The sequence below is a fragment of the Pseudonaja textilis genome, chromosome Z, assembly GCF_049901715.1.
Source record: "Pseudonaja textilis isolate UNSWEBS1 chromosome Z, rPseTex1.2, whole genome shotgun sequence".
Lineage (NCBI taxonomy): Eukaryota > Metazoa > Chordata > Lepidosauria > Squamata > Elapidae > Pseudonaja > Pseudonaja textilis.
This window is the reverse complement of record NC_142008.1, coordinates 123,759,879-123,785,432: the sequence shown is the minus strand read 5'-3', so window position 1 is coordinate 123,785,432 and position 25,554 is coordinate 123,759,879. Positions and strand designations below refer to the sequence as shown.

General features: G+C 44.3%; 2 protein-coding genes across 2 annotated transcripts in view; one reads left to right on the top strand and one right to left on the bottom strand.

The window, feature by feature from the left end:
* Positions 1–5,097, bottom strand: part of LOC113451315 (polyunsaturated fatty acid lipoxygenase ALOX15B-like) — a 43,623-nt gene extending 38,526 nt beyond the window's left edge. The window contains exon 1 of the mRNA XM_026722681.2: positions 4,857–5,097. Within this exon, the coding sequence (XP_026578466.1) occupies positions 4,857–5,042 (186 nt within the window). The 5' untranslated portion in view covers positions 5,043–5,097. The remainder of the gene's footprint in view (positions 1–4,856) is intronic.
* An 11,001-nt stretch (positions 5,098–16,098) lies between these two features.
* On the top strand, positions 16,099–22,466 carry LOC113455028 (uncharacterized). The gene is given in 4 exon segments (XM_087917288.1): positions 16,099–16,104; positions 17,311–17,447; positions 18,702–19,095; positions 19,097–22,466. Coding segments are annotated over 4 exon segments (1,536 nt in total). The 3' UTR covers positions 20,096–22,466.
* The last annotated feature ends 3,088 nt before the right edge of the window (positions 22,467–25,554 follow it).

The following is a 25,554-nucleotide window of genomic DNA, read 5'->3' as shown; positions in this document are numbered from 1 at the left end:
ATGGCTGTGTTTCGCGCTCAAGACCATTGCAGCATCCCTACGTACATGTGATCCAAATTGGGACGCTTGGCAAAACCACTTCGTACTTAATGAGAGTTGAGCATGGGGAGACTGGATTCGCTTAATGACCGTGTCACTAATTGCACAACCGCAACGATTCCCTTCCCCATAGTGGCCATACAAGGGGGCAAAACTCACTTGACAAATGTCTCGCTTAGCGACAGACAATTTGGGCTCCATTCTGGTCATAAGTCGAGGAGTGCTTCTAATCCCTGAGCCCATCTGGTCAGTCCTTCTCCTTGATCTCAATACCAAGGAGGGACACGAGTTGGCCACAGTGATGGAAACGTCTTGATCATGACCTCAACCTGGATTTGAAGGTACTTCTCCTAATCCCACCCACAAATAGTAATCCAGATCCACCCCAAGGTTGAAGCTTGGTAGAAGTGAACAACGTCATAAATATTTTGGATGGATGACTGACGTGTCACTTCTGGACACTTCTGTCCAGAACTTCTGTCCAGAACTCCTTCACAGCCAGGGAGGATTCGGGAGGACAGCAAAGTTGGGAAGATGAGATAAAGTGAACCTTGCTCCCAAGAGGTTTTCCCTTGGACATGGTCGCTATCTAAGAACTTGGCGTTCCTTAAGGGACCGCACAACCCCTTGCGTCGTGTGAAAAGTATCCCAGATGCATGGTGGGTTCCACACCATCAGAGAGGGATTCAGTTTGGCCAATCCTCTTTTCCATCTCAAAGCTTCCACCTTCTACTATTTATTTAAAAGGGATGTATGTATGTATAGAGGTATGGAGTATGGAGGTATTGAAGAATGGAGTATGGAGGTATGGATCATTGGAAGTATGGAGTATGAAAATATGGAGGTATAGAGGTATGGAGTATGGTGGTATGGAGGTATGGATCTTTGGAGGTATGGAGTATGAAAATATGGAGGTATGGAATATGGAGGTATGGAATATGGAGGTATGGAGGTATGGAGGTATAGAGATATGGAATATGGAGGTATGTATGTATGAAGTATGGAGGTATGGAATATGGAGGTATTGAAGAATGGAGTATGGAGGTATGGATCTTTGGAGGTATGGAGTATGAAAATATGGAGGTATGGAATATGGAGGTATGGAATATGGAGGTATGGAATATGGTGGAATGGAGGTATGGATCTTTGGAGGTATGGAGGTATAGAGGTATGGAATATGGAAGTATTGAAGAATGGAGTATGGATCACTGGAGGTATGGAGTATGAAAATATGGAGGTATGGAATATGGAGGTATGGAGGTATAGAGATATGGAATATGGAGGTATGTATGTATGAAGTATGGAGGTATGGAATATGGAGATATTGAAGAATGGAGTATGGATGTATGGATCTTTGGAGGTATGGAGTATGAAAATATGGAGGTATGGAATATGGAGGTATGGAATATGGAGGTATGGAATATGGTGGAATGGAGGTATGGATCTTTGGAGGTATGGAGGTATAGAGGCATGGAGTATGGAAGCATTGAAGAATGGAGTATGGATCATTGGAGGTATGGAGTATGAAAATATGGAGGTATAGAGGTATGGAGTATGGTGGTATGGAGTTATGGATCTTTGGAGGTATGGAGGTATAGAGATATGGAATATGGAGGTATGTATGTATGTATGGAGTATGGAGGTATGGAATATGGAGGTATTGAAGAATGGAGTACGGAGGTATGGATCTTTGGAGGTATGGAGTATGAAAATATGGAGGTATGGAATATGGAGGTATGGAATATGGAGGTATGGAATATGGTGGAATGGAGGTATGGATCTTTGGAGGTACGGAGGTATAGAGGCATGGAGTATGGAAGCATTGAAGAATGGAGTATGGATCATTGGAGGTATGGAGTATGAAAATATGGAGGTATAGAGGTATGGAGTATGGTGGTATGGAGTTATGGATCTTTGGAGGTATGGAGGTATAGAGATATGGAATATGGAGGTATGTATGTATGTATGGAGTATGGAGGTATGGAATATGGAGGTATGCAGTATGTGGTGTGTAGGTATGTATGTATAGAGGTATGGAATATGGAGGTATGGACATGTGGAATATGAAAATATGGAGTTATGGAGTGTGGAGGTATGAAGGTATGGAGTATGGTGGTATGGAAGTATGTATGTATAGAGGTATGGAGTATGGTGGTATAGAGGTATCAAATATGGAAGTATGGAGGTATGGAGTATGAAAATAGGGAGGTATGGAGTTATAGAGGTATAGAGGTATGGAATATGGAGGTATGTATGTTATGGAGTATGGAGGTATGCAGTATGTGGTGTGTAGGTATGTAGGTATGTATGTATGTATAGAGGTATGGAATATGGAGGTATGGACATGTGGAATATGAAAATATGGAGGTATGGAGTGTGGAGGTATGGAGTATGGTGGTGTGGAAGTATGTATGTATACAGGTATGGAGTATGGTGGTATAGAGGTATGGAATATGGAGGTATAGAGTATGAAAATATGGAGGTTATGGAGTAGGGTGGTATAGAGGTATCAAATATGGAAGTATGAAGGTATGGAGTTATGGAGTATGAAAATAGGGAGATTGGAGTTATGGAGTGTGGAGATATGGAACATGGAGGTATGGAATTTATTTTATTTTATTTACTTATTTATTTGATTTGTCAATCACTTACAAGATAATAGGTATAAATATAAACATGGTTATGAATACATGAAATGGATACATATAAGAAAAATAAAAATAAACAATAGGACAGGGACGGTAGGCACATTGGTGCGCTTATGCACGCCCCCAACAGACCTCTTAGGAAAGGGGTGAGGTCAATAGTAGACAGTCTAAGGTTAAAGTTTTTGGGGTTTGGGGAAAGAAATCACAGGTAGAGTATTCCAGACATTGACCACTCTGTTGCTGAAGTCATATTTCCTGCAATCAAGTTTGGTATGAAGGTATGGAGTATGAAAATGTGGAGGTATGGAAGTATGGAGTGTGGAGGTATGGAGGTATGTTTCTGTAGAGGTATGGAGTATGGTGATATAGAGGTATGGAATATGGAGGTATGGAGTATGAAAATATGGAGGTATGGAGTGTGAAGGTATGGTGATATGGAGGTATGTATCTATAAAGGTATGGAGTATGGTGGTATAGAGGTATGGAATGTAGAGGTATGGAGTATGAAAGTATGGAGGTATGGAGTGTGGAGGTATGGAGGCATGTATGTATAGAGGTATGGAGGTATGGTGATATGGAGTATGGAGGTATGGATGGTATGTATGTATGTATGTATGTATGTATGTATATAGCATGTGTATATGTGTGTTGTGTATGTGTACAGGTAGATATATACTTTCTTTTGAGAGCCGGCAACAGAATTTCATTTTTAATGTGTGCCAGTGTGCTCACAATAGAAAAAAAAAAGACAATAAGTTTGGATTCAATCTCTATCTGGATTCAGTCCCCAGCAGTTCAGATGTTTGAGAAATGGATCTGTCAATATCTGAAGTGGAGTGTGACAGAAAGCGCCCCCCCACCCACAAATCCAGAGGTTGTTCTATTGGTCCAACCACAAACCCTCCCAGATCCATAGATGGGTCAACCCAAGTAGAGAGAGCTTCAGAAAGCTCCAAGATAACAGATGACAGATAATCAGAGTTGGAAGGGACCTTGTAGGTCATCTAGTCCAACCCCCCCCCAAGTGGGAGACCCTACACCATTTCTGACAAATGGCAGTCCAATCTCTTCTTGAAGGTCTCAAGTGATGGCGCTCACACAACTTCCGAGGGCAACTTCTGTTCCGTTGGTTGATGGTTCTCACTGTCGGAAAGTTTCTCCTTATTTCCAGGTTGAATCTCTCCTTGTTAAGTTTCCATCCATTATTCCTTGTCTGGCCTTCAAAGGTGCTTTAGAAAATAGCTTGACTCTTTTCCTCCTCGCTGGGGCAGCCCCTCAAATATTGGAAGACTGCTATCATGTCTCCCCTGGTCCCAAGTCAGTTGAAGTCTACTCAATCCTTGGTTCCTCCAAGTCCACCATTATACATCCAAACTGAACTGTGTTGTTTCTCCGTGTCGTATAATTTGTGACATTCAGAGTGACAATAAAGTTCTACGTCTAAGATCATCTCAGCCAGTTTGGCAAAGAAGAGGACTGGGAGAAGTGGTGACACCAGACCTACAATATCCTTGTCTTCTCTAGCATGATGGAAAGAAGGAACGGGGATGACCTGATATCAATATTCCAGTATTTGAGGGGCTATTCTCCAAAACACCTGAAGGAAGGACAAGAAGCAACGGATGGAAACTAATCAAGGAGAGGAGCAGCCTGGAATTCAGGAGAAACTTCCTAACAGTGAGGACAATTAACCAGTGGAACAGCTTGCCACCAGAAGTTGTGGGTGCCCTGGAGATTTTGAAGACAAGATTGGCCAACCATTTGTCTGAAATGTGTCTGAGATGGCATAGGTTCTCTTGCTTGAGCGGAGGGCTGGACTAGAAGACCTCCAAGGTCCCTTCCAACTCTATTCTATTCTGCTTTATTCTGAGATAGTATAGGGCAGGGGGGTCTTCAAACTTGACACTTTACGACTTGTGGACTTCAACTCCCAGAATTCCTCCTCCAGTCATGTTGGCTCAGGAATTCTGGGAGTTGGAGTCCACAAGTCTTAAACTTGCCAAGTTTGAAGACCCTTGGTATAGGAGGTTGACTAGGGGTTGGAATAGAAGACCTCCAAGGTGCCTCCCAACTCTGTTATTCTGTTGTCTCTCTGGACCAAAATCTATTCCAAGAAGTAAAGTATCACCTCCCAACTTCCATCTCTTGAGACTCGGACCCAAATCTTACCGATCCTTGACAGCAGGTCATCCCAAACTGGTTCAGATATTTCTTGGGGCTTTCTCCGTTGGTGCCCACCAAGGCGATGGAGATCAAATCGAAAGTCCCGGTTAAAAGGCCTTGCCCCGTAGTCACTTGAGCTTTGTAGATCACCAGTTGGCCGGGCTGGTTCTGAGAAGATCCGTTCTGGTCCATCCTGCTGATGGGATTGAGAAGGGGAAGGAGAGAAGAAGAAGGTCGCCTTTCGAGGATGAAGATGGATTGAGAAGAAATGAATCGCTTCTGAACCGGCTCTTCTCCACTTTGTGAGTTACACCCAGATGCCTCCAAGCCAACTCAGAGGATGGGCTGTCCTCCACCTCCTCCTGCTCCTCCTCCAATTCTTCCTCCTCCCCTCTTCTTCTCCTTCTCCTTCTTCTTCTTCCATAAATCTTGTCCTTCCTCTCCTCACCAGTGGGGAAACTTGGCAAGCCAAAAGAGGAAAACTAAGTTGACCACCTCTGCCTCCATGGTGGATCAGAAGAACATCAATGCATCAGCAAGGAGGTGTTGATCAGTAGAGATCCATCCAAGACAACCTACAAGGTTGAAGAAACAAACAGATCGGCGATGGCGAACCTTTTCGGCACCGAGTAACCAAACCAGAACATGCAGGCATGCGTATGCATGTGTGCGCGTCTGAGCACCAGAAACCTGAAGACCAGCTGGTGGGCACATGCATGTATTTTGGCCAATGGGTGGGGGGGCATTTTCAGGCCTTTTTTCAGGCCCTTTAGAGGGCATATTCAGGCTGCTTTTCAGCCCATTTTCAAGCCATTTTTCGGCTGTTTTCGGGCCATTTTCCAGGCCATTTTAAGGCCGTATTCAGGCCGTTTTTCAGGCCCTTTCCAGCCATTTTCATTCAATTTTTCTGGCTGTTTTCGGGCCACTTTCTAGGCCATTTTTCAGGCCATTTTCTGGGCCGTTTTTCCAGCCATTTTTCAGTCCATTTTGGGGCATTATCAGGCCATTGTCAGGCCATTTTCTAGCCATTTTTCAGTCCATTTTTGGGGCCATAATCAAGCCATTTTCAGGCCATTGTGTGGGGGCATTTCCGGGCCATTTTCAGTCCATTTTCAGGCCGCTTTCAGGCTATTTTCAAGCCATTTTTCGGCGGTTTTCAGGCCATTTTTCAGGCCGTTTAAGGCCGTATTCAGGCTGTTTTTCAGGCCTTTTTCTGGCTATTTTCACTCAATTTTTCTGGCTGTTTTGTGGCTGTTTTCGGGCCATTTTCTAGGCCATTTTTCAGGCCATTTTCTGGGCCGTTTTTCCAGCCATTTTTCAGGACATTTGGGGGGCATTATCAGGCCACTGTCAGGACATTTTCTAGCCATTTTTCAGTCCGTTTTGGGGGCCGTAATCAAGCCATTTTCAGGCCATTTTGTGGGGGCATTTCCGGGCCATTTTCAGTCCATTTTCAGGACATGTTTCTGGCCATTTTCCTGCCATTTTATGGGCTGTTTTCGGGCCATTTTTCAGGCTGTTTTAAGGCCGTATTCAGGCCATTTTTCAGGCCTTTTTCCAACTATTTTCACTCAATTTTTCTGGCTGTTTTGTGGCTGTTTTCGGGCCACTTTCTAGGCCATTTTCAGCCCATTTTCTGGGCCATTTTCAAGTCATTTTTCAGTCCGTTTTGGGGGCCATAATCAAGCCATTTTCAAGCCATTTTGGGGGGGTATTTCCGGGCCATTTTCAGGACATGTTTCCGGCCATTTTCCTGCCATTTTATGGGCTGTTTTCAGGCCATTTTTCAGGCCGTTCTTCAGTGAAGAATGCCTGTGAAGACCAGCTGGCAATGGCATACATGCCCACAGAGAGGGCTTTGTGTGCTACCCCGGGCGCACATGCCATAGATTGGCCATCGTGGAGATAGATGGGTAGGTGAAGAAGGGAATACAGGTAGTTCTCAACTTACAACTATTCACTTAGTCACTGTTCAAAGCTGAAAGTGACTCACCTTTGTGATGGGGGCAGCGTCTTGGGAATCTCCTGATATCCTTTGGCGACCTTCTGAACAGCGAAGTCAATGGATTCACTTAATGACTATGTTGGTAACTCAGTGGCAAGGAAGATCATAAAGCAGCGCAAAATTCACTTAGCAACAGAAATCTGGGCCCCCGTTTGTGGTTGTAAGTCAAGGACGACCCGTATCCATCACTAAAAAAAAAATCTGATAGGGTAGAAATTTAGGGGAGGTTAAAAAAAAGGACGACAAATCCCATTCAGCTTCGGCCGGTTGATGGGCTGCATTGCTGCTTCTCCAACCTTACAGCCATCACTTCCGTTTTGATTTGTTTTGTTGATTTATCTGTGTGATGTGCAATGCTCAGTTTAAAAAGAGCAATAAATATATTTTTTTTTTAAAAACCTGTCACAATTTAAAATAATAATCATAGATTATTGTCTTTTGGGACCCCCCCATTCTATTCCATTCCATTTTGTTTTTCTATTCTATTCTATTTTATTCTAATTCTATTCTCCATTAATTCTATTCTATTCTTTCTATTCTATTCCATTCCATTTTATTCCATTTCATTCCATTCCATTTTTCTATTTTATTCTACTCTAATTCAAATTATATTCTCTATTAATTCTATTCCATTCCATTCTATTCCATTCCATTTTTCTGTTCAATTCCATTCTATTCCATTTTTTCTATTCTATTCTCTATTAACTCTGTTCTATTGTATTCCATTCTATTCCATTCTATTCCATTTTTGTATTCCATTTCATTCTATTCTATTTTCTATTCTATTCTGTTCTATTCTATTTCATTCCATTTTTCTGTTTTATTCTATTCTGTGTTCTATTCTCTATTAATTCGATTTTACTCTATTCTGTTCCTTTCCATTTTCTATTCCATTCCATTTCATTCTATTTTATTGTATTCTCTATTAATTCTATTCTATTCTATTCTATTTCTATTTCTATTCTATTCTATTTCTGTTCTATTCTATTTCTGTTCTATTCTATTTCTATGTCATTCCATTCCATTCTAAACGTATTCTATTTTAATGTAATTATTTGCTTTCCACTTGGCTTGCCCATTGTTTTGGCTCGTCAGAAGTTCACAAAAGAGGAATCGTGTGACTCTGGGAAACTGCAACCATCATAAGTACATGCCAGTTGCCAAGCCTCTGAATTTTGATCCTGCGATCGTGGAGGATGCTGCAAGGATCAAGTGTGAAAGTTGGCCCCTCAGTTCCTTTTTTTTCCCCCTGTGCTTTAAATGATCCCTAAATGAACGGACTGCCTGTTGCTGAACAGAAGCTAGACATAATGATCTTCTCTGGCTCATTTCTGGCTCAAAGCATTGTTGCCCTCGTTCATTGTTCATGGGCAAATCATAAATAATCTTCTTTAATTGTCCATGGATTCCATATCCATTTAGCCTGTTCTGCTACCTGTCCTGAAATTGGATTTAATTTGTTTAATTGAATAATTTAATTGAGTAATAATATCAAAGAACGAATGAGCTTTTGTGGGCAACATCTAGGTCACGAGCCTTGTGTTTTTTCCCCGCCGTGCTTGGCAAAACACTGACAGGAAAACCTCTTTTCTTCCCTCTAAAAACCAACAAACAAAGCAGAAATAAATTGGTTTCTCCCTTCCATTATTCTGCTCCACCTTTGGGCAGGCAGTCCTCGCTTAGCGACCGTTCGAAGTTGCAACGGCAACGGAAAAAGCGGTGTGCCACCAGCCTTCACAGCAGCATCCCCGAGATCCTGTGGGAATCGACATTTGGGTGGCATAGATTTAAAAAAATGGATAGGAATCACGGGATCCTCCTTTCCTAGCGGCTTCCGATAATGAGGGAAGCTGGATTTGTTTAATGACCGCCTGAGTCACTGAAGAACTACAGGGATCGGCTGAAAGACCAAGACACAAACACAAGCATAATTCACTTATCAACCTCTAGGACAAAAATCCGGGTTACAAATTGTAGGTGGAATAGGATCTTGGACACCATGCTAATAGTCCCTTCCCTCAATCCATCCTTGTCTCCTGCTTGAGTGGTGGGGGGCTGGACTAGAGGACCTCTAAGGTCCCTCCCGGCTCTATTCTGATGAATCTGATTCGGACCAAGCCACGCAGAATTTCTTTGGGACAGGTCAGGAAACGGTGGTGAAGGCACCGATGCATTCTCGCCAGTCTGGCTCTCTGACTCAGCGGCCTTCCCTCTGGGAGCTGCTCAGCATGGCTGGCATAGTTTAACCTCAGAAGCATCTTCAAATTGACCAGTGACTTCAAAGGATGGGTGTTTGGATGGTTTATGGCAGTCACGTCTTCCTTCTGAGCCCGGGGCATGATCTGGTTGGGCTGGACCAAACCTGGGACCTTCTCAAAACAACAAAAAACACCTGGGAACCTACTCCAGCCTCTCAAGAAGGGGATCCTATACCATTTTAGAATTAGAATCCGGTGGCGTTTCGCTTCTCCTGAGCAGGAAGATTCTCCAAGAAGATGAGAAGTGACACGTCTTCAAAGAAATACCAGAGAGTCCGGTTGCCTCTTGGGGGGTGAAAAAGCACCTTTCGGAGTATCCACCACTTATCTTTTCCCTGGTTCATCATCCTCACAGTCAGGAAGTTTCTCCTTAAATTCCGGGTTGCCTCTCTGCTTGTTCCCATGTGTTGTTTCTTAATAGCAGCATAACTGAGTTGGAAGGGACCTTGTAGGTCATCTAGTCCAACCCCCCACCCCACCCAAGCAGAAGACCCTACACCATTTCTGACAGATGGCAGTCCAGTCTCTTCTTGAAAGCCTCCAGGGATGAAGCTCCCACAACTTCTGAGGGCAACTTCTGTTCCATGGGTTGATTGTCCTCACTGTCAGAAAGTTTTCTCCTTATTTCCAGGTTGAATCTCTCCTGGATCGGTTTCCATCCATTATTCCCTGTCTGGCCTTCAGGTGCTTTGGAAAATAGCTTGACCCCCACTCCTCCTCTCTGGGGCAGCCCCTCAAATACTCGAAGACTGCTATCATGTCCCACCTAGTCTTCTTTTCTCTAGACTAGTCAAACCCAAATATTGCAAACATTCTTCATATATTTTAGTCTCCAGGCCTTTTAATCCTCTTAGTTGCCCTTCTCTGAACTTTTTCCAAAGTCTCGGCATCTTGTGTGTGTGTAACGTGGTGACCAAAACTGGGTGCAGGATTCCAGGTGTGTGGCCTTACTAATGCTTTACAGAGTGGCACTAATCTTTCATATGATTTTGATTCTCTGCCTCTGTTTATACAACCCAGGATCGGATTTGGGTTTTTTGGCTGCTGCTACATACGCAGCTGGCTCGTTTTAAATGCCGTTTGGGGTGGGGAGGGAAATAAGTGGGAATACAGAAGAGGTTTTCCAGTGAGAGACAAAACAACATGTATAGAAAATGATAACAGATAATCAGAGTTGGAAGGGACCTTGTAGGTCATCTAGTCCAACCCCCAGCCCAAGCGGGAGACCCTACACCATTTCTGACAGATGGCAGTCCAATCTCTTCTTAAAAGCTTCCAGGGATGAAGCTCCCACAACTTCCGAGGGCAACTTCTGTTCCATGGGTTGATGGTTCTCCCTGGGGGATTAGCAGAGTTGGAAGGGACCTTGTAGGTCATCTAGTCCAACCCCCCTGTCCAAGCAGAAGACCCTATACTATTTCTGACAGATGGGCAGTCCAGTCTCTTCTTGAAAGCCTCCAGGGATGAAGCTCCCACAACTTCCGAGGGCAACTTCTGTTCCATCGGTTGAGGGTTCTCCCTGTCAGAAAGTTTCTCCTTATTTCCAGGTTGAATCTCTCCTTGTTCAGTTTCCATCCATTATTCCTTGTCTGGCCTTCGGGGGATTTGGAAAATAGCTTGAATGGACGTAACCCTCAACTTTACAACCGTACGTTCAGCAGCTGTTTGAAGCTCCGATAGCGTGGGGAAAAAACGTTTCCACCGTTAAGCATAACGGCCATCAAATGAGTTGCCACTTTATTTATTTAAGCAAATCCCTACAGATTTTTTATCAAGCCGCGCCAGCCTGAAATGCAATTAGAGCGAAGAACATTCCAACTTGGTGGTCCTTGACGTATGACCATTGGCAGGGGTGGGATTCAAAAATCCCAGCAACTGTTCACTGCCCAGTTGCTGGGTGGGTGTGGCCATGGTGGGTGTGGCCTACCGGAACTCTGGGAGGGCCGTTTTTTGCCTTCCCCAGAATCCGGAGGCTTCCCTCAGGCCTCCGGGAGGATGAAAATGGCCTCCCCTGGGCTACAGAGGCCCGCCAGAAGCCTGAAGCAGGCCCGTTTCTGGACTTCTGGAAGGCCCGTTTTCCCCCTCCCCCTCCCAGAGCCTCTGGGCGAGCCCTGCCTCAAAAATGGGCCACGTGGAGACTCCTTGGAGGGGAGGGGCTGGGTACGCGGAGCCAGGCGGTCTGTTCAAATACTGATTCGGTGAACCAGGTGCAAACTTAACAGCCAGTTCGCTCAAACTGGTCCAAACCGGTCGAATCCCACCCCGTGAGCATTGGTTTAGCGGCTGTTCAAACTTACAAAGGGCACGGCAGAAAAGTTTCAGTGCTTTAAAAAAGCCACGCCTGATTTCACAACCTTTCCCCCCTCCACACGGTTGGGAAAAAGGTCTAAAGCTCTATAAAGCCTTAGTAAGGCCACACCCAAAGCACTGCATCCCATTTTGGTCACCACACTATAAAAAGATTTGAGAGTCGTAAAAAATAGTGCAGAGAAGAAGAGCAACCAGGGTGATGAGGGGACTGGAGGCTAAAACATACGATTAATGGTTGCAGGAACTGGGCTTGGCTACTCCAGGGAAGGACCAGGGGAGACAGGATAGCAGTAGTCCAATATTTGAGGGGGTGGGGGTTGGACTAGATAACCTATCAGGTCCCTTCCAGCTCTGTTAATCGGATTAGATTTTAATGAACAAAAAGACCAGGGGAGACATCAGAACAGTCTTCCAATATTTGAAGATTTGCCACAGAGAAGAAGTGGCTATTTTCCAAATCCCCCGAAGGCCAGACAAGGAATAATGGATGGAAACTGAACAAGGAGAGATTCAACCTGGAAATAAGGAGAAACTTTCTGACAGTGAGAGAACAATCAACCGAATGAAACAGAAGTTGCCTTCAGAAGTTGTGGGAGCTTCATTCCTGGAGGCTTTCAAGAAGAGATTGGACTCTCACCTGTCAAAAATGATGTAGGGTTTCCTGCTTGGGCGGGGGGTTGGACTAGATGACCTACAAGGTCCCTTCCAACTCTGATTATCTGTCTGTCTAATGGTTGTTAAGTGTCTTTTTTTTTTCACTGTCACACCAAGCTGAACAACGATGAGGTGGCAGAGCATTCTACACATGGGCACAATTTTAGGGTCTTTTTTTTTGGTCAGAGGCAAATAAATAAATCAGGAATATCGTTTCCTCCACTGATTTTCTTTGGCTGGCTGGGAAAATTGAATGTCCGTTGCTAAGCAAGGCCATTGTTAAAGTATCTTCAGACGGTCATAAGTTGAGAACTGTGTATTTTTAAAAAGAGTTTGTATTGTCCTTAAAGCCCAGAAGGTTAAAAACAACCCAGCACTGCAGAGGAGGTGATGGTAATAGACAAATTCCTGACGCAAATGGGTTGCAAGACGGGAAGTGATCCCACGCTCCCTTGTCAAGAGAGGTCCTTGCGACAACACAGCTTGTGCAATTGTCTCGCCATTACAGGCAACTCGGCGCGCTGCGCTTGGTTGTGACACCAGCTGGGTTGCAGCAAAGCTGTGTTGGCCTGTAAAAGGGATGTTGGAAGTGTATATAAGGAGCCTCACGGGTTCTTTATGAAGAGGTGTTTTTTTTTCTCAACCTTTAAGAACTCGTGGACTTCAACTCCCACAATTCCCCAGCCAGCTATTTTTCTCTCTCACAGTTTGCTGAAGTCAAGTTATATTATGTTTACTGCATACCCACCATCTATGAAGAAAGTTACCCTCCATGGCTGGCTGGGGAATTCTGGGAGTTGAAGTCCACCCATCTTAAAGTGGCCCAGGTAGGAGACTCTGATTTAGTACTGATGGACTTCAACTCCCAAAATTCCCCAGCCAGCTCTTTTTTTTCAAGTCAAGATATATTATGTTTACTGCATACCCACCATCTATTGAGAAAGTTATCCTATATGACTGGCTGGGGAATTCTAGGAGTTGAAGTCCATAAATCTTAAAAGTGGCCAAGATTGGAGACCCCTGATTTAAGACTCGTGGACTTCAACTCCCAGAATTCCCCAGCCAGCTCTTTTTTTCACTTTGCTGAAGTCGAGATATATTACACTTACTGCATACCCACCATCTATTAAGGAAGTTGTCCTCCATGGCTGACTGGGGAATTCTGGGAGTCCACAAATCTTAAAGTTGCCAAGGTTGGGTACACCTGGCCTAAGGCAATGAATATTGTAAATAGAACCCTTTAAGTTAACTTCAATATACCTATCTGGATTGGGCAATTGGTCTCTGAGTGGTTGTCTGGCTGGGGAATTCTGGGAGTTGAAGTCCACAAGTCTCAAAGCTACCAAGGTCAATAAACACTGATTTAACCTGTACAGCTAGTCCTCGATTTATGACTGCAATTGAGCCCAGAATTTCTTTCGCTTAAATGAAACATTTGTTGAGTTTCACTCCGCTTGATGACCTTTCCTGCCACAGTTGTTAAGTGAATCACAGCAGTCATTCAGGGAGTCCCACAGTTGTTAAGCAAATCTGGCTTCCCCGCGGATATTGCTCGTCAGAGGGCTGCAAAAAGGGATCACGTGACCACTGTGACCATCATAAATACGAACCAGCTGACAGGTGTCTGAATTTTAATCATGTGATGTGTGATGATGGGGATGTTGTAGGTGTGAGTCATAAGTCACTTTTTTCAGGGATGCTGTAACTCTGAATGGTCATTAAATGGACAGTTATAAGTTGAGGACTACGTATAAGGAAATTTCCAATAACTATCCTGTTTCCCACAAAATACAACCTACCCTGAAAGTAAGTCCTAGCTTGATTTTTGCACATGCACCCAATATAAGCCCTACCCCCAAAATAAGCCCTAATGAAGATCCCGCCCACTCCAGAGTGGACGGGTAAAAATAAACTAGAATGGAGATGGGGGGGTGGAGCTGCCCTACTACTTACCTTTGGACAGGTGTAGCCAGGCCTCGCACACTCCGACACCTGCCTGGCCGGCCCATTTCTTCTGCAGCCAGCAAGGCTGGCAAGGCTCTCCTGAAGGCCTCTGGAGCTGAGAACAAAGCTCCGGATCAATCCGGAACTGTTATCAGCTGCAGAGGCCTTTGACAGTGAAAAGGAGGCCAGGGTGATATGCACAAGTGAGGATAGTCAGTGGATGACATTCCTGAAAATAAGACCTGGTGCCTTTTGTAGTGGCCAAATATACATATATATACACACATGCATATACATATATATGTATATATATTTGGCCACTACAAAAACCAGGTCTTATTTTCATATATATATATATCATATATATATATAAGAGAGGGTCTTATTTTGGGGGAAACACGGTATATAAAATATAAAAATAAAAACTCCAGGAGAAATTTAAAACGCTTAGCTGAGCTTAGTGGCTTGTCTGGACATTGTATCTTAGTTTAATCAGTGTATTTTAATTTCTATTTCCTTATCGAGGAAAGTGGTGATTATCTAAGCTTTTGAGTAAACACCGTATAATGCATTGAATATACTAGAAGTTATCCTTTCTGGAACTCCTTTGAGTTATTTTGAAAAAAAAAAATTAAACTAGTTGACTCAAAAAGAGGTTAGCGAAGTTAATTCTCCTTCAGCGGACATCTTGAAACAGAAGCAAAAAATTTCAGCAGATCCTAAACTGAGCAGGGGTGGGATAGATGACCTCTGGAGTCTTGTCCAACTCTGGGAGCCTAGGGTCAAAGAACCATTTTCCTAATGGGGGGAATTAGAAGTCACAAGAGGGTGGGTTTTTTGTGGTTTTCGAGATCACCTTTAAGAAGTTTAACTTTGTGTTTTTGCCCAAGGAAATCGGATTTTTGAATAGTCGGTGATAAAATGCTATAAATTCTAATTATGACACACACACACACACACCCAAAAAAATTCCCAACTTGAAATTCTTCCATTTTTTTTCAGCAACTTGGGATAGTTTTATTCTAGGTTAGATTTCAGATATCTAGAAGGAATCTAGGGTGGTCTTCCTAAATTTCGTGGTCTCCAGATCAGTGGCTGGCTGGTGGACACCCTGGATGGGAATTCTCAAACCTGCAACCCTAAACCTTCTGAAAGGCTGAACTAAGGATCAAGAGGACGGTCCTATTTGTTTGCCACTGCCCCCTCCCAACTCCAGGATTTATCCAAAATTCCCATTGCTAAGCGAGCTGCTTGTTAAGTGAATCACGCCATCATTAAACGAATCCAGTTTCCCCTTTGACTTTGGCTCAGGGGTCGGCAACCTGCGACTCTGGAGCCGCATGTGGCTCCTTCATCTTTTGTGGCTCCTGGTGGGTTGTTTTTTTTTTTTTTTCTATGGGAAACGGATCCAAATGGCTCTTTTGATTGTTTAGAGTTGCCGACCCCCTGGTTTGGCTCATCCGAAGCCATCTGGGAAAGGTCACAAAAGGTGATCCGATGACCCAGGAAGATGTGGCAACCATGGTCAATACATGCCAGTTGCCAAGTGCCTGAATTCTGATCATGTGACCATGGTCATAAGTGCGAGTCACTTTTTTTCAGTGCCGTTGCAACATCAAATGGTTGCTAAATGAGCAGCGGTAAGTGTAAAGGCCAAAAATATGAAGCGTTTAGACTTTCAAGAGAGACGCTGTATCTGGCCCGGGGCCAGATGGCTGGGATCCCATCAGATCCAGCCTGAGAAATGCTAATTTCTCCGCCTTTGTGGATGAGACACACACACCGGTGGCCATGTGAAAACATTCCCGTCTCCACCTGAAATTTCCTCTAGATCCACCTGCTCTTGTGAGCATGCCCGCCCTCTCATCGCCGGGTGGCTCGTGAAACATGGCGTGATCTCCTGGTGGCCATCTTTCCCCAGGGGAGAAAAATGTATGACTCATCAGCTGGGAAAAAAAGGCAGCAGAATCTGGCAAAAGAGGTGGGCGGGTCCCTGGACATTTGCTCCAGAGACCCAGCTTTCTTTGGGAATTTTAAAATATTAAACACTAAAAACACTGTAAACCATTGTTTTTCAATGTCGGTAACTTTAAGGTGGCTGGACTTCAGCTCCCAGAATTCCTCAGCCAACATGGTGCCTAGGGGATTCTGGGAGTTGAAGTCCAAGCGTCTTAAAGTTGCCAAGATTAAAAACACTGCTGTGAACCATGATTTTTCAAAGTTGGTAACTCTTGATTGGACTTCAACTCCCAGAATTCCCTAGTCAGCCATGTTGGCTGAGAAATTTTGGGAGATGAAGTCCAGCCATCTTAAAGTTGCCAAGGTTAGAAAAACACTGCCGTGAACCATGATTTTTCAAAGTTGGTACTTCAACTCCTAGAATTCCCTAGTCACCCATGTTGGCTGAAGAATTCTGGGAGATGAAGTCTAATCATCTTCAAGTTGCCAGCCAAGGTGGAAAAACACTACTGTGAACCATGGTTTTTCAACCTTGGGATGTTGAAGATGGGTGGACTTCAATTCCCAGAATTCTTCAGCCAACATGGCTGACTAGGGAATTCTGGGAGTTGGAAGTCCACCCAGTTCAAGTCTCCCCCCCATTGAAAAATACTGTTACTTGTTTTAAAAAAAACCGCAACTTAAAAATACCAATTAAGATTGAAGTTTGCAGAGAGCTCTTTTAATTTCTGCATGTCTCGCTTCTGAATATCCATAGGCAGCTGATCAATTCAGCATTAAATCTTTTCATGCAGTGTGTGGGTTCTGCAAATGATTGCTTTTGTCGCTACCTAATTTAAACATTTTTGCCATAAAAAGATATTTATGAAGGAGAATTTGGCCAGACTAAAAAGAATTTTATAACTATGTTTATACTTATACCTATTATCTTGTAAATCAATTGACAAATAAAATAAAATAAATAAATGTCGCAAAAAAAAAAAAATCAGGCCCCCACAGAGATTTGAACTCGGATTCCTGGATTCAGAGTCCTGGCGCGCAGCTTCACCGCCGTTCACTCCTCCACCATCGGAAAGGAGGTGGGGACGCCCGCCCAGCCAATGGCATCGCTGTTCATTTGCATTTCCCGTTCTTTCCTCGCTGGTCCTATTCAGGGAACAAAAGGAGAGGTTCTACGCGTGCGCGGGGTCAGGCCCGTTGCTTAGGAGAAGTGGGCGGAGTCTTTCCTTCTCGCTCCAGCTTTTACGACCCCTCCCTTTCTCCCCGGGTCGGGTTAACCCTTGAATTGCCAATCTCGACTCCAATTGCTTTTGCTTTTTCTCCTCCGTAGATAATACTTCAGATTTTTTTTCCCCCCCTCTCTCTCTCTTTCTCCTCCATCTCCATTCCGATTTTCTTTTTCACTCCTCTCCTTCTTCTCCCAAGTCCTTGGAACATCGATCTATCCGGCGATGGCAAATCCAGAAGGTTTGTTCATGCTGGCTATGTTTGCAACCCTTGCAAAAAAAAAGAAAAGAAAAAAGAATTGAGGGATGGGAAAAAAAAATTGCGAAGGAGAGATGGCAGCGGAGGAAGGGGATTGTGTGAACCGGGTAGACACTCGACGGGAGGAGGAATGCACGGCTTTAATATTAAATATTATGCATAACTCTGTATTTATATGCACAATTCCGTATTTATTTATTTATTCTGTTATAGTATGCAGTATATACTGGAGATGATGACCTTTTCAAATTTCATTGTATTTGTAGAATACAATGACAATACCGCTATTCTATTCTATTCTATTCTATTCTATTCTATTCTATTCCTTTCCTTTGAGAGCTGTCTGCCACGGAATTTCACTCTAATATATACCTATTAGTGTACATTCAAAGTGACCATAAAGTTATTATTCTATTCTATGCGTTCTCTATAGCGGTTTGCAATCCAGTCGAAAAGAGTTTCTAATCGGTGCATGCTACAACAACCCCATGAGGAAGGCTAGTCGAGATTTGTGTGGTCCTGTGTAGAAGTCAGATGGATAAGATCCTGGGTAGCGGCTGTTACAAGGGGCAGTGTGGTGGGATGCAGAAGGGAATAGTCATGATGGATGGATGGATGTGGGTGGGAGCATAAGGAAGGAAGGAAGGAGAGGAAGGAAGGAAGGAAGGAAGGAAGGAAAATTGAATGAAGAAAGGAAAAGAAAAAAAATGGAAGGAGAGGAAGGAAGGTAGGAAGGAAAGAAAGGAAGGAAGGAGAGAAAATGGAAAAAGGGGGAGGGAGAAAGAAACAGAAAGAAAGGAAGAAAAGAAAGAAAGGGAAAAGATAGGAGAGAAAGGGAAAGGGAGAAAGAAAGAAAAAGAAAAGGAAGGAGAGAAGACAGAAAAAGGGAGAGGGAGGAAAAAGACAAAGAAAAAAGGAAGGAGGGAAGGTGGGAGAGAAAGAAGGAGAAAGGAAAGAAAGAGAAAGGAAAGAAAGAAAAAGGAAAGAAAGAAAGATAAGAAAGAAAGATAAGAAAGAAAGAAAGAAAGAAAGAAAGAAAGAAAAAAGAAAAAAGACAGACAAGGCTTTTACAGGAGAGGAAAAGATGAAAGAGCAATGTTTTAATTGCTTATGTTGTCCAAACCTGACAACTTGGGCGAACTTCAACTCCCAGAATTCCCCAGCCAGCCATAGTGCCCTGTAAGGAGAGATGCAGCCATTTTTTTTTAAAAAATCCTCGTTTCTCTTCTCTTCCAGCGATGTCCAACATGGACACCGCCCGGCAGGAAGCGGCTCTCTTGTACGTGGTGCAATCTGGCGCTCTGATGATGGAGTACCTACGAGCCCGCGGGAAGCCTCTTCGGCCGCAGCCTCCCGACGTCGGTGGGCCTTCCTGCACTCCCTACGGTGGCGAGGAGGAGAGGAGGACGAAGACGAAGACCTGGCGGAGGAGAAGGAAGAGGAGGAGGAGGAGGAGGAGAGGAAAGGAGAGGAAGAGGAGGATGCCGAAGAGGAAGAGGTCTTCCTGGCCAGACAGACCTGCAGTGCCGGTTTCAGGCGCGGTGGACGCCTCCGTTCGGTGGAAAGGCGCTTCTGGGCTCGGCCACGCAGTACCGAGTGGTGGGACCGGACCGTTCTGGAGACCTGGGACCGATGGCGAGTGGTTGCAGAACTTCAGGATGTCCAAGGCGACCTTCTTGAACCTGTGTGCCCGGCTGGCTCCGGCTTTGCAGCGCCAGAAGACGCGGATGCGGATCCCGCTGAGCGTGGAGAAACGGGTGGCCATCGCCCTCTGGAAGCTGGCCACCTCTGTCTGCTACCGCGACGTCGGCAACCAATTCGGCGTGGGCAGGTCCACCGCTGGCTCAGTGGTGTTGGAGGTCTGCCGGGCCATTCAGAGGGTCTTGATGCGCTCCACGGTGAACGTAGGGAACAACCTGGCTGATATCATCCGCGGCTTTGAAGCCAGGGGGTTCCCCAACTGCGCCGGTGTGGTGGGCACCAGCCACATGCCTATCTTGTGCCCTCCTCACCAAGCATCCGAGTACGTCAACACCAAGGGCTACTACTCGATGGCCTTGCAAGCTCTGGTGGACCATCAAGGGAAGTTTACCCATCTGAGTGCAGGGTGGCCCGGCAAGACTCACGAAGCCAAGATCTTCAACAAGTCCACCTTGTTCACCAAAGGGCAGGAAGGGACGCTTTTCATGCCTGCTTCCATGGAGATCAATGGTGTATCGGTCCCTCGGGTCATCTTAGGAGGGCCAGCCTACCCTCTCCTTCCGTGGTTGATGGTGCCCTACGCTGAAGGTCTGGATGAGACCAAGGAGGCCTTCAATACCACGTTGAGCCGATGCCAGGAACCCCTGGAAGAAGCCTTCAGCCGCCTGAAGGGCCGGTGGCGCTGCCTGACGGGACGCAACGATTGTGCGGTGGAGAACCTTCCCCGCCTCATCTCGGCCTGTTGCGTCCTGCACAACATCTGTGAGGAGAAAGGAGAGGCCTACGAGGAGAAGTGGGAAATGGAGGCTAGGCAGCTGGCCGCCACCTTCGAACAGCCTCTGCAGCGGCCTGATACACGCATTAAGCCCGCCGCACGGTCAGAGAAGGTGCGGGACACGCTCTGCATGTATATCTCTGGCAAGATATGAGGAGCAGAAGGAGGCCCGGCTGCAAGGATTTTGGGGGAGTCCTGGCCTGAATTGAGACTTTGCACCCAGGGCATGGTCAGGTTGCACCCCAAAACCGCACCAAGAGTTCTGGGGAGCGTTTAGCTGGCAGACTGTGTTCTTGAAATTGATTTTGGTGTGAAGAGTTCAGAAATCTAGGGTAGGGAATCCATAGATTAATGTTTCTTAATCTTGGCTACTTTAAGATGGGTGGACTTCAACTCCCAGAATTCCCCAGCCAGCCAGCCATCTTAAAAGTGTCAGAGGTTGCTGACCTCCATGTTGGCTGGGGAATTCTGGGAGTTGAAGTCCACCCATCTTAAAAGTGTCCGAGGTTGCTGACCTCCATGTTGGCTGGGGAATTCTGGGAGTTGAAGTCCACCCATCTTAAAGTTACCAAGGTTACTAGCAGCCATATTGTCTGAGGAATTCTGGGAGTTGAAGTTCACCCATCTTAAAGTGTCTGAGGTTGCTAACAGCCATATTGTCTGTGGAATTCTGGGAACTGAAGTCCCCCTATCTTAAAGTTACCAACATGGCTGACCTCCATGTTGGCTGGGGAATTCTGGGAGTTGAAGTCCACCCATCTTAAAGTTACCAAGGTTACTAGCAGCCATATTGTCTGAGGAATTCTGGAAGTTGAAGTCCACCCATCTTAAAGTTACCAAGTTTACTAGCAGCCATATTGTCTGAGGAATTCTGGGAGTTGAAGTTCACCCATCTTAAAGTGTCTGAGGTTGCTAACAGCCATATTGTCTGTGGAATTCTGGGAACTGAAGTCCCCCTATCTTAAAGTTACCAACATGGCTGACCTCCATGTTGGCTGGGGAATTCTGGGAGTAGAAGTCCACCCATCTTAAAATTGCTGAGGTTGAGAATCACCGTCTTACGCGGACTTGTATCCTTCATGTAAATAGGGGTGAGTCATTCAAATACCACTGACACTTGTTTTGCAAAGCGGATTAACCACCCCAGTACCATTTATCTGCCTCCGCAGAGCGTCGGGGAAATGAAGCACACCCTGTATTTAATCTTTAATTCATATTAGTGGATGATTGAGGGATATGCATGGGGCTTCCTGCCCAAAATTGCAATCGGTGCACCATGGATTCCCTGGTGATGTGGATCCCAGCTCAAGCCCAGGCTTGTATCCAGGTAAACATGGTTAGCAGTCTTCTCTAGGTAGCATTGTAGCTAAGAGAAACCCCAAGAGTCAGTGAGATGGACAGGAAATAAATTTGGATGATGATGATGATGAAGAAGAAAAAGAAAGAAGAAAAAGGAGAAGCAGAAGGAGAAGAAGGAGGAGGAGGAGGAGGAGAAGAAGAGGAGGAGAAGAAGAGGAGGAGGAGGAGGAAGAAGAAGAAGAAGAAGAAGAAGAAGAAGAAGAAGAAGAAGAAGAAGAAGAAGAAGAAGAAGAAGAAGAAGAAGAAGAAGAAGAAGAAGAAGAAGAAGAAGAAGAAGAAGAAGAAGAAGAAGAAGAAGAAGACGACTCTGGGGTCCTTGGTGCTCTCTGAGCTTAGTGGTTTTCTTTCAGACATTTCATGACCCAACTAGGGAACATCATCAGTGGCAGAAGGGAATGGGGTCTGTGAAAAGGAGGAAGAGGAGGACTGTAGGGTCCTCGGTGGTCTCTGAACTTTCGTTTTCTTACAGACATTCCATGACCCAACTAGGGAACATCATCAAGTGCTAGAAAGGAATGGCTTTTTGCTCTCTGTTTCTATACAGGTGGGTCCTCCTGTCAGTCTAGCTGGAAATGGTGTTTACTTCTTGGTTGTCCTTATCTGATTAAGCTGTTGTTAACTAAGAGGTGGTAGAAGACGGTAATGGTTTTACTAGGGCTAGGGAGTGAGCATTGTAGCCTAGATCAAGTCCCCAAAAGCAAGAGAATTCCTGAAAACATGGCCTTTAGACAAACCTAGCCATCAACTGGCACGGAGAGATAAACAACATCTACACACCATTGAAAAGAGAGAATCCAAAAGCTAAAAAGGAAACAAAAGGGCCCAAACACCAACTTGCTAACTGTCAATGCCCAGATGAGCCGAGATTAACACCAAGATTAACGCTAGACCAGCAAACAAGAAGTAAACAATACACCAATTAAGGAAGTAGGAACTGCCAACTCAGACAAACTGTCAAACAATAAACCACAGACTAATGAAGAAACCACAAAAGAACATTCCCACTACTAACGCTAACAGGGTGAGCCATTAGTATAGAAACAGAGAGCAAACCCCACTCCCTCCTAGCATTGACGATATTACCTAGTTGGGTCATGAAATGTCTGCAAGAAAGCAGCCAAGCTCAGAGACCACCAAGGACCCCACAGTCCTCTTCCTCCTCCTCCTCCTCCACAAACCCCATTCTCTTCTAGCAATGATGTTGTTACCTAGTTGGGTCATGAAAGCGTCTGCAAGAAAACCACCAGGTTCAAAGAGCTTCAAGGACCCCAACAAGGCCTCTTCCTCCTCCTCTTCTTGGAAGAAAAGAGGAAGAACAACTCAACAACTGACCGGTTAATAATAATAACAATAAGAATAATATACACCCGAGACTGGAGTGAAGTTTCCTGTATGTTCCTTTAGGATGTTTTTTAAAAAAACAAACTAGCAATGTGGGGTTTTTTTTTGGTGGAGTAGAATCTTGGCAGACATTGATTCTATTTCGCCCCCTACCCCAAACTGCAGATCGGTAGCAGAGTTGGTAATTTTTTCAGAGCTGCTGGGGAGTTTGTGTGTGTGTATGTGTACATACACACATACATATACACTCACATTTAAAAAATGAGTATTATTCTTCATTGAAAGTTATTTTTGGTCAGGAAAGAGTCAAACAAAAAAGTCAGAATGTCTGCTGGAGACCCCCCTGTTATAATCCCCATTAAAAAGGGGTGGATTTCGGTCACATTGTCACGACCAGCATATTAGTTTAATTATTTCCATTTTATTTATTTATACACCGCCTTTATTCTTTTTACAAATATCTCAAAATGGCGAATGTATCCCACACACCTCCCTCCTGTTTTCTTGACATTTTAAACCCTCCCACGGGAACATCCTATTATTATTGTTGTTATATGTATGTATATATGTGGGAAAGCTCATTGAACAAATGTCTTATTTACCAACATAAATTTTGGGCTCAATCCTGGTCGTTAAGTCAAGGACGATCAGTGCTGGGCATGTTCCGTTACCACATAATTTATTTCTGGTGTTAAAATCTGCGGTTGCATTTGTACAACGCAATTAAGGTACAATATTAAGTTCATCCTCGTGCTTTAAATCATAAACCAGCCAAACAGGATAATGGAAACCACAATAAGCGAAGAAGAATTCGAAGATTATTTACTGGCGTCTCTTCTACCACAAGCTATATTTCGGTATCTCGAACCTAGTTCCATAGCAAAAGAAAGTGAGTTTTTAAAAAATGTTCTTTTTACTATTTCTCTAAGCTTGAGTTCGCGCCCGGCTCCTAAAAAATTCCAGCTGTAAAGTAAGAATCGGAGGTCAGGAGGAAATAAGCCATGTTGTGACCTCACCAAATGTAGATCCCACAAGGCTTGTGCGATGGGAAGGTTGCCGGCTGGGGTGAAAATGAAGCAACTTCTCCATGAGGACTATAAACTTGTCAAGAGAGCACAACGAAGTACTCAACAGGTGAACTATATATAATATACATACATACTAAACCCCACACACACTAGGGCACAGACCATTCACACACACATTGGTGACATTGTCGGTAATTACGGATGTGATCTTGAGATTTGGAGCGGTGCAGCAGCCTAGACGTAGAGCTCGCTTCACAATCAGGAGGCTGTGAATTTGATCTTAGGGTAGATAGAGGCAGATATTTCTCTCTCTTGGCACAATAAAGAATATATCTGCTGAACAAAACTCTGCACTGGCAACAGAAAGGGCATCCGGCCAGTAAATAGACTGCTAGCTCCATTCAGTTGCTTTGACATCACCCCGCAAGGGATTATGAGGTCGTTAAATGATCTTGAGATTTTTGCTGAGCGATGATGATGCCATTGGGTACATTTATTGGAAAACAGCAAATTGTGTGTTAGGGGTGGAAAAAATGAAAAGGCCAATATTGTAAGGTCAAGGTCATCAGCTACGTCTATGCTGGCCGGGGAATTCTGGGAGTTGACATTCACACCTTAAAAGCCACGGAAATTAAAATACACCGATTTAACCTACAGATTTCAGCAGAAACGGCCCGCAAGCGTTACTGAATGAAACCAAAGTAAATAACAAGCCACAATAAACACACAGAGTAAAATATTTGGGGATAGGGAAAACAACCTAAAAGAACATTTGAATTTTGAAACGGATCGATGGCTACGAGCAAGTGGAATCATGCATTCTCTTGCCAAGACGCACCACACGAATGAAAATTCAAGTCCAGCCAATTTTGCATTCACAGAACTCGTGAAATAAGTTTACAGACAACAAACTCGGTGCAAGAAGGGCAGACATTGGACTTTATGTTTTATTTGGTGCAAATGACTCTTTTGAGCCTTTACAACACAGTTGGCTAGCTCCATAAAAGATACAGCAACGATCCTGGATTAAAAAGTCATTTTCTTACAGGACTTTTTTTTTTAAAAAAATATCCTCAATTTATTTGTTTTTCTTGTTTATTCCCTTCACCCCTAAACATTTCAAGTCTGTCCTTTGAAAACACTTAGCAGCATAAAACAAAACTATATTAATATCAAGGATCTTCTAACAGGAACTGTGGCCCCAAAATAATATTAGAATATATTTACAAACCATACAGAACTATCAAAAAATCTATACAGAGCCCTCAATCGAGCCCGATTTTTTTAAATGGCTAAGCAAGCTAAGGGAGTTTTGCCCCATTCCACAATCTCCCTGGCCACCGTTGTTAAGCGAATCACTGCCACTGTTAAGGGAGTCCCCCAATTGTTAAGTAAATCCAGCTTCTCCATCGACTTGGCTTGTTGCAAAAAGGGGATCGCGTGACCTCGGGATGCTGCAATTGTCGTAAATACGAGTTAGTGGCCGAGCATCCAAATTTGGGTCACGTGGGGAGGCTGTGAAGAACAGCCGTAAATGCCTTCCGTTGCATTCTCATCTCTTGATGTTAATTTTTTTTTTTTCCCCAGTTCATCAGCTGGTGTGGAGTGCCGGTTTACATTGCAAAAATGTTACCCAAAAGGAGCCACCACCAAGGAAGCCCCGCTTCCCTTCACTATACTGCGGGGCATGTTTTTTTTCTGTTTGCACGAATGAATGCAACCGTTTGTTTGTTTTTTTCAAACCTCAACACATGCAGAACACTGAGAGCTCCCCAACTGGCGAGTATTGGTATCGTGTTTCCCCGAAAATAAGACCCCGTCTTATAATTTTTTTGCCACCAAAAAAAAGGCACCGGGTCTTATTTTCGGGAGATGTCATCCACTG